At 57.6% G+C, this 8,736-nt stretch overlaps 2 protein-coding genes across 3 annotated transcripts in view; one reads left to right on the top strand and one right to left on the bottom strand.

Annotated features, from left to right (window-relative positions):
• Positions 1–216: 216 nt before the first annotated feature.
• LOC114067938 (NACHT, LRR and PYD domains-containing protein 12-like) lies at positions 217–6,800 on the bottom strand. Its single transcript, XM_027903721.1, has 8 exons — positions 6,702–6,800; positions 5,006–5,170; positions 2,615–4,295; positions 1,937–2,065; positions 1,475–1,645; positions 1,044–1,217; positions 779–949; positions 217–621 (listed from the first exon to the last, which is right to left on the bottom strand). The coding sequence occupies exons 1-8, from the start codon at positions 6,706–6,708 to the stop codon at positions 420–422; spliced, it is 2,700 nt and encodes an 899-aa protein (XP_027759522.1). The 5' UTR covers positions 6,709–6,800; the 3' UTR covers positions 217–419.
• A 1,074-nt stretch (positions 6,801–7,874) lies between these two features.
• Positions 7,875–8,736, top strand: part of CEND1 (cell cycle exit and neuronal differentiation 1) — an 11,064-nt gene continuing 10,202 nt past the window's right edge. Inside the window, exon 1 of one of the 2 annotated variants that reach the window (XM_027903777.1) lies at positions 7,875–7,991. The gene's annotated coding sequence lies outside the window, so the exon portion shown is untranslated. Of the gene's footprint in view, positions 7,992–8,018; positions 8,122–8,736 lie in introns of those variants that run through there. The other variant, XM_027903778.1, reaches the window with a different exon arrangement.

Below are 8,736 nucleotides of genomic sequence, written 5' to 3'. Positions count from 1 at the left end.
GTGCTCTGGTGTAGGGATTTCTTTTATATCAATGTAAATTTCTCTTTTTTCCTATTAAAACCCCATACTGGCCAAAGACTCGCTCCCAGGGCTGGCACTTCACTCCCAGGTATATCAGCCATCCCTTGGGGATGTGGGGCAGGAGCTGGTACCAAGATACATCCATAGGCATGATGGGATCAGAGGGAAGAGAACAGTCTCCTGGGTTTGGCTCCAGGGTCTTTATTTATTTGGCACTGACAAACCCATATAGTTACTCCCACCAACACTGTGGGGGAAAGGGAGAAGACAGGACCTGGACACCTTGCAGATGCAGCAGGGTCTCTTCGCTGTGCCCTCACGTGTGGCACAGCCTCAGACCCACATGGCAGCACCGAGAACTGGGCTGGGAATGGCTCTAGTTTTTGGAAGGACCTTTCCTAAAGGAGGGGAGCTCTCCTGAAGGAGGGAAGTGCCTTCCTGCCCCCTGGCAGGACCCCGCGGTGGCAGGGCAGCCGGGCCATGGCCCCTACCTCTGGCACGTCATGCTCCAGGAGGTTCCCGATCTTCAGATCAGGCTTCAGGGCCCGGAGAGTGGCCAGTTCCTGCAGCACATCCTGGCTTAACCCATCTGTGCTCAGCCTTGGGATGGAGGAAAAGAGGAGGTGGTGTTAAACCTTGTTAGGAGGAAGGGGTTCAACCACCCAGAATGCCGGTGTCCCCCCTCCCTGCCCTGCAGCATCCAACCCCCAGCAATGGGGATGCTGGGCATGGAAAGGGGCCGTGCCAGGGCCCTCACCCCAGGGTCCGCAGTGGGCAGGCGGGATGCCGGAGCTGCTGGCATAGCTGCAGGATGCCGTCGGCTCCCAGATCATTGTCACTCAGGTCCAGGCAGGTGAGATGGGGCCTCTCCAGCAGCTGTGCAGCCAGGGCTGGGCAGCAGGCGCCCGTCAGCCGGCAGCTCCCCAGCCTGTGGGACCAGGGAAACAGGGAAGGGGGGGGTTGGCCATCCGATTGGTGAGCTGTTCCAAGTGGGAAGGAGGGAGCTCCGGTTGGCCCCTTACCGCAGCGTCTGCAGCGGGCAGGCGCGGTGCTGGAGCCCCTGGCACAGCAGCTGCACCCCGGCATCGCGCAGCCCCTCGCTGAAGGACAAGTCCAGCTCCTCCAGGCACGGGCTGGTGCCCAGCACGGCAGCGAGGTCCTCACAGCAGGTGCTGGTGAGCCGGGAATAACGTAGCCTGGTGGGAACCCGTGCAAAAGATCATCCAGTGGCACCAGGCCGTCTGAGGGCCCCCACCGCCACCCCACCACGGTGACAGTCCCCACCCTGTTTTGGAGCCACTGCTTTGGAGCTCTTTGCCCTGGGAGAGTGGTGATAGAGGGACAATTCTACCCCAAAGGGACTCTTTGAAGGCACCTCCCCAGCTCTCCGCTCCAGCCTGTGGGAGGTGCCCGTAGGATGCCGGAGGGTTCTGGGTGTGCCGGTGCCACTCACCGCAGGATGCGCAGGCGGCAGCCAGGCCGCCGCAGCCCCTGGCAGAGCAGCCGCACGCCGCGGTCGTCCAGCGCGCCATCACCCAGCTCCAGCCGCGCCAGGCTGGGGTGTTCCGCCAGCAGCGCCGCCAGCTCGGCGCAGCAGCTCTCGGACAGCCGGCACCACTGCAGCCTGCGGGAGAGCCACAGAGCACGGCGGGCTGAGCACACCTGTCCCGGCTGCTCACCTGCCCACCCAACCCGAGGGACCCACAGCCAAGTGGGGTCCGGCCTCACCCCGGCCACGTGCTGCTGTCCCCAGGGAGCAGCGGGACACTGGGAGGGCTGACCGTGCGCCCGGACGGCTCCTGCCCTTCTGCCCAGGGCATCACCCACCCACCAACTCCCCTTCGGTTTGGGTGCCCCTACCCACACCCCCATCCCAGTCGCGGTTTGGGCTCAGAGCCAAGCGTGTGTCTCTCACCGGAGCACCCGCAGGGCACTGCCTGGGTGCCGCAGCGCCCGGCAAAGCAGGTGGATGGGGCAGTGCAGCTCCTCCTGCTGCAGCTCAGTGACGGCACCAGTTCGTCCTCCAGCTCTCGACGCTCCAGAGCTGCAGGGAGACAGAGCCGTGGAGCACACTCAGCCCTCACTGGTGCCAGGAGCTCCTGGCTTCGACACCGGCACACAAACCTCCTGAGCAGAGCCTTCAGCTCACAGGAGAGCTCCTCAGGAGGCACCTCAGTGGCTTTGGAGATGCGAAGGATCACAAGTGTTACTTCTGGAGCCACCTGGAGTGACTGAAGTCACAGGGTGCACTTAACATTTCTGCACCAGGGACCTCCCCTTTGCATGCAAGAAGGGGGATATGAAGCCAGAGCGACACCTGCGCACAGGTGGGTCTGGTCAGGCTTGCGAAGTTGAGCCAAGAGACTCTATCTCCACCAATCCCACAACATGCTGTGGACAGGGGAGCCCATATGCTCCTTATGCTCCCCAAGAATAAGTAAAAATCCTCCACTGAGGAACTAAACCCCCAGGGAAAGGCCGAGCTGGTGCTTGGGTGGAAGGAGCTGAAACGCCTTTAAAACCATCCTTTGGGGCAGAAGAGGAGAAAGCTTTGCAGTTTTGGGTCACTAAAGCAAGGAGAGCCAGGACTTACCAAGGCACCAACACATCCAGCTCCACCCCGGGATCCTGCTGGCGGAAGGAGCATCCCCGGAGGGTGACACAGCCCAGCCCAGCCCACTGCTGGATGCAGAAGGAAAGTGCCATTTGGTCGTAGAGAGTCAACTTCATGTCCTTCAAGTCCAGGTCACTGAAATGACCCAACGCACTTTGTACAAAGCTCTTCTCGTTCATCTCGAACAAGAAGTGGAAAGTGTCCAACTCTGAAATCTTCAGCCCTTGGCCGGGGTGGGAGATGCCCCCGTGCCTCCCCTGAAGCCACTTCAGCAGCTCTTCCCTGGCTTGGGGTGAAATTCTGCATCCAATGGTTTTGTCCACATACTCTATGGATTTTTGGCTGACTAAACCAAAGAGGAACTGCACTGTCACATTCAAATCCTTCCTGGACTCACTGTAGCTTTCTAGTAACTTATTTACATCCTTCTCATGCCCTCCCAAGTCACTGACTGTTTCCTCATCGTCCTCCAGAACATAAAACATCGCTGCAAAAAACTCCTGGAGGTGCAGATGGCTGAAGCCATAGACCTTCCCATGGTCTCCACCCTCCTTTGAGATTTTCTCGTTGAGGAAGAGAGGGAGAAGGTCTGGCTGGTCCAAGCCATGGTCCCTGATCTCCTTCTCATCAAAGAGGACCTTGTGCTTCCAGATGCCATCAGCAGCCAAGGAGCAAAGCTGGAGAAGGAACCTCTGGAGGATCTGTGGATTGTCCCTGTCCCTGTGCTTCAGTAACTGGGAGAGGTAAGACATGGTCATCCTTGTGGTGGATTTGGAGCACTCAAGGAGGTTTTTCTTCCTGCAAAGCTCTCGTTCAAGGATGGTGCAGACAGTCCAGCTCATGACGGGGATGACGCACAAGCTGTATAGGATCTCATTGCCTCTGGCAAACCTGAAGGCCATCTCAGCTTTGTTGGCATTCTCAAAATATCTGTGGAAATATTCCTCCCTCATGGCTCCTGAAAATCCCAGTATCTCTGCGTAATACTCCCCCTCCAGGCACCGCCCCAGGCTTTGAAGAGCCGTTGGCCTCGTGGTGATGAGCAAAGAAGCCTCTGGGAGAACAGTCCTCTTCAACAAGCTCATCAGGGTGGTTTCCAGCGGCTTCACCTCCCTGGGGTCAGAGCTCAGCTCAGCTTCAGGCTGAACCGAGGAAAATCTCAAGGCCTCGAAGCCATCAAAGATGAACAGGATCTTCTGGTCATCCAGGATGCTCCCAGCCGGCACTCGCTGGTGAGGGCAGCACTGTGAAACCAGGTCTGCCACACTCGCTTCCTTGGGAAGGGCGATGCCTTTACAGTCAATGCAGAAGACACAGTCGAACTGCTCGTGGAGGGTCCCTTCTCCCCACTCCACCATCACCTTCCTGACTGTTGTCGTCTTCCCCATCCCCGGGGCCCCCACGAGCACCACGACGCGCGGTGTTCGCCCATCCTCGTCGGGTCTGAACAGCGTCTGTGCGGTGACGGTGGCTGGTCCATTGCTGGTGTTGGCACATCCCACAGCTCCATGCTCAGCTCCCTGCCTGCTCCAAGGCTCCCTGGTGATGGTCAGGGCGGTGTAGTGGCTGCGGATGGATGGGTTCTCCCTGGGGCTGGAGTCCCCTTCTCCGTCTCGGAGGAACTCCCGGACCATGTGCTCTCTGTAGTTCCGCTTGTACTCTGTGACAATGAGGAGAACAGTCAGTCCCAAGCCCAGACAAATTCCCAACCAGCCCAACCGCACTCCTGACACACCAGCAGACACTCATTTCAACACTCAGGGCTTCCCTAAGTCTGGCAGAGGAAATAAGGACATAAACTGTGAAGGTTTTGGGTTGCAGGGGTTCTTCTCCTGGGTGCCCTCAACATCCTGATCCATCAACCCCTGTTTCAACTGTCCCCATCCACCTGGGAGCAAATGCAACTGCCTGGGCCCACCTGCAGCCTCTGTCCCCTTGCCCTCGCGCTGCTGGGGACAAAGGCACTGTGCCTGGGCTCCTGGGTGTGCCCTTGGCTCCAAGCACGGAGCTCTGCAGAGATATCCCTAATCCCCATGCCAGCAGGAAAGGATCTGCCTGCCTGGCTGCTGGGAAGTGCTGAGAGCACTGGATGAGCTTTAAAGTCACTTCCAACCCAAACCATTCTGTGATTCGATGATTTTAAACAATGTGTTTATCAAGGAATTACAAGCCCGTGTAATTCGGTGCGAGGATGAGCTGCCAGGACGGAGGTGGTGACACTGTCCCCTAGCGCTGCTCCAACTGGGAATACCCAGGCCCATGGTGGCAGGTGGGGAGGCTGCTCAGGGATTCCAGGCTATTCATAGCTCCTCACAGGTAGCTGGGCTTGGATTTTCACTGCAAGAACTTTCTGCTGCCAGGTAAACCCACCTTGGTTGCTGCAGCAAGTCACCCCACTGTGAGAAATGTCCTTCATCCTGCTTTCCTGGGAGTCCAAGGTAAGGAGAAATGGCTGCTGCCCAAACAGCCACTGGGTTTTGCTGCTGTGTAGCCCTTTCCTCCTCCTCCAGCCGTGGGTGGGTTGTAACTGGGGCTCTAGGAAAGGAGAGAGGCTCCTTTAGGAGAGGTACATCAAATAATTCTAGGAATAACTGTTTCTCTCTAAAGGAAATGGTCTCAAGTTGTGTCAGGGTAAGTTTAGACTGTATATTAGGGGAAATTTCTCCATGGAAAGGGCTGTCCAGCCCTGGCACAGCTGCCCAGGGCAGTGATGACATCCCTATCCCTGGAGGGATTTAAAAGTCATGTGGATGTGGCACTTGGGGATACAGGTTAGTGGTGGCCTTGGCAGCGCTGGGGGAATGGCTGGGCTGCATGATCTCAGAGGGCTTTTCCAACCTGAACAATTCCACAATGCTCTGTTCCTTCCCAAGGAAGCTGCTGCCACCAACATCCCCCAGTGGGTTTTGTAGGGGGGCTGCCCAGGAGCCAGGGCTGTCCTTTTCCCTTCTAACTCCTCCTGGGATGTGGTGTGAGCTGAGAGGGAGGAGGAAAATCCAGCAGCACCATTTCTGAAGGTTTCCCATTCCCTCTGACCTTGAAAAAGCCATTTTTACCTTGCTGTGTCTCAGTCTGGATTGCTGCTCGCTGTGCCTGTGCCGCATTCAGGGGGGATGTGACCCACTTTCTGGGGGGGGGTCTGTCCTTCCCGTGCCTGGTGCCACGGGATTTTGGAGCACTGCCCAGCTCTGGGGCTGCTTCCCTGCCTTCTCCTCTCTGCCACGGGGAGGGGGAGGGGGAAAGGTTTTTGCAGCTCATTTCCTTTGCTTCCCTTTTTCCTACCTCAGTAAAACACATTTTTTAAATTCAGCATTTAAATATAATGTGAACTCAAGTCTGAGGCCTCTGAGAGCATCACGTGGGGCTGTTCATCTCCTGAGGCAGAGGCAGCATGTGTGAACACAAGGAAACCGCTGCCAGAACCCCCTGACCTCGGCTCATCCAGGCTCTGGGGAACGGAGCCGGTGACTTCCACTTGCAGGAGGCTCCCTCCCTCCTCCTGCCACGCTGAGGATATTCCTGGCTGATACAGAAGTGGCAAAAATGTTTTAATAGTCCTGGAAGCAGCAGTTTGGGGGTCTCTCCTGCAGTGAATCATGGATTTCCACTGGCTTTGCAGGAATTCAGCCCCTCTCTGCAGCTGCCAGTAGATCAGCAAATTTGGGAGGTGTTAGGAAGGGGAAGAAGCTGTTTGCAGCCATGGAAAGGTCCTGGCTGTGCCTGGCACAAGTCCCTAAAAGAGCAGGGAGCACTGGCACTGCTGGGTGCAGGACCAGACAGGGAAGAGAGGGAACAGCATCAGCCACAGCTAATCCTGTCTGTGCCAGCCTGTCTGGGCTCAGCTGGCTCCTGGAGCCAAGGACTACAGCAGGTAACCTTGCTCATCCCTGCTCCATGGGAGTATGGGTAGCTGCATCTGAAACCAGCCCCTGGAAGCACAGCCTTTCCTAGGAGATTTGGGTTCTTGCATCCAGCTCCTTGTTCTGCAGTTCACTTCAAAGGTGGGCAGAATTTTCCTTTACAGTGGGATCTAAGCAGCCTGAGTATTTTTGGGCATGGCATGTACCTGCCATGCAACTGGTGGGCAGTTTGGCAGAGCCACAGAGGGTCAAGGTACAAATTTTCTCCGGAGTTTCAGCCCTTCTGCACTGAGTATGTGCATGGTTGAGCTGGTGCTTGGCTGCCCTTCGTGGGAGAGAGGAAACTCAGTGAGCACCTCAGTGAGAACTGAAGTGAGTTATTCTGAAGGCAGCTGAGCTGACAAAGTTGTTTCTCATGGATTTCTGTGTGTAATCTCCTTAAAATATCAATTATTTGTCCAAAATTACATGAAGGTTGTCAGTGGGTCCCAAGCAACTGATGAAGATGGGCAAGCAGCACACAGCCTGATTTGCTCTGAAATAAGGGCTAAAAAGAGCTCTAGACAATCCCTGAATCTGCTGTGGTTTGGGATGAAAGTAGGATGTGACCCAGTGATGGGTATTTGAGCCCTGTGCCTGGCTGGAGGGGTCAGGCTGTAACAGGGAGGGCTCTTTACTTTTAGCTGGTGTGGATGAGAAGGAGGAGGAGGCTGTGCCTGGCAGTGCCTGGCTGCATGACAGTGCTCCGCAGCGGGACCGGGCTGTGTGCCCGGCTCCAGTCTGGCCTTGGGCTGCCTGCAGCCTCTCCCAGACCTTGGGAGAGTTTGGAAAGGGGGAGCAGACTCCAGCACACTGGGGCAAGGGGGAGTCTGAGGAGAAGGGAAGCAGAGCTGGCACAAAACTACCCCAAGGTGCAGCATTTCAGTGTCCTCCCTCCACTAAGCAGAGCTTCTCCTTAGCAGTACAGTTTGCCATTCCTGAATTCCCTGACGGGGATCATCTCACTTGGAAATCCCTTATCCTGGCCTTTTTCCTGTGGTCTACACACAGGCATCCCAACTTATCAGGCTGGCCCCCTCCCATTTTTCCTCCCCAGTATGTCCCCCCCACTTTGTTGCCCTGTTCCCTGTAATTGCTGCAAACCCAGGCAGGATCTGGAGGAGAAACAAGCGGAGCAGGCAGAGGGGTCAACACTGCAGGGACAGCCCTGAACTGCTGAGCCAGCTCAGCCCCAAACGACAGGGGATACGGAGATGCAGCTGGGCTGCCTTAACCACCCTGCGGCCCCCCCTTGGCATCCTGCCCCCCCTCCCCAGATCCCAGCCCTTCCCTCCGGATTGGAGCGCCCTCTCCCCCCCTCCCTGCTCTCCATCTTCATGCAGTCTGCAGAGGTGCATTGTGGGAAACTCCCAAGTTTCCCCCCTCCTCTGCCTGCCTCCCTCCTCTCTGCGCAGAGCCAGCTCCCAAGGTGCGACTGGTCCAGCCGGAGCACAGAGGTACGGGACGGTGCTGGGCCGGGGGGTGCGGGGTGGAGGGGCCGGGGGTCCCGGCCCTCGGCAGAGGGACGTGCAGATGTCCTGCACAGAGTGACAAAGCGGAACAGAGACACGGAGCTACCTGCTCAAGGTGAGTGCCCAGCTCCTCGCAGCCGCCGGGGATGGAGGCCGGGATCTGCCATGCCGGCCGGCTCTGAAGCGGGTGCCCGTCCAGCTCTCCCTGTCAGAGGCAAAAAGAGCCTTCTGAACCCAAAACAAGGAGCCTGGGTGAGGACGGCTGGCCCCGAGCGGCTCCCTTGCCGTGTCCTCAGCTCCCGCGTTCTGCTCCCTGAAGGTCAGGCAGCCAGAGAAGGCGTTTCTGCAAACGCATGGGCGCCTCCTGCCCGCCGCTTCCCGCCGCCTGCCCTACCTGCTGCCTCCGCCGGCCCTGCCGTCCCAGCCGCGCTGCCCCCGCCGGGTCCGGCCCGGGTGCGGAGAAGGCCCGGGTGCGGCAGCAGCGCTCCGCGGGCAGGAGGGCTCTGCGGCCGGGGAAGGAGCCGGCCATGTGCCGGAAACAGGGCTGCTGGGAGGGAGGAGGAGGGCAGGCAGCATCCCCGGCTAGAGCGCTCCAGCCTTGGCAGGAAAGCTGGGACACCTCCTTGGAACGTTTGGAGCGGTTTTCCCAGCTGGTTCTTTTTTTTTTTTTTTTTTTTTTTTTTTTTTTTTTTTTTTTTTTTTTTTTTTTTTTTTTTTTTTTTTTTTTTTT

Source organism: Empidonax traillii, unplaced genomic scaffold, assembly GCF_003031625.1.
Source record: "Empidonax traillii isolate 1590-97213 ecotype Southwest subspecies unplaced genomic scaffold, ASM303162v1 scaffold992:size1346157, whole genome shotgun sequence".
Taxonomy (NCBI): domain Eukaryota; kingdom Metazoa; phylum Chordata; class Aves; order Passeriformes; family Tyrannidae; genus Empidonax; species Empidonax traillii.
This window is presented reverse-complemented; position numbering and strand designations above follow the sequence as displayed.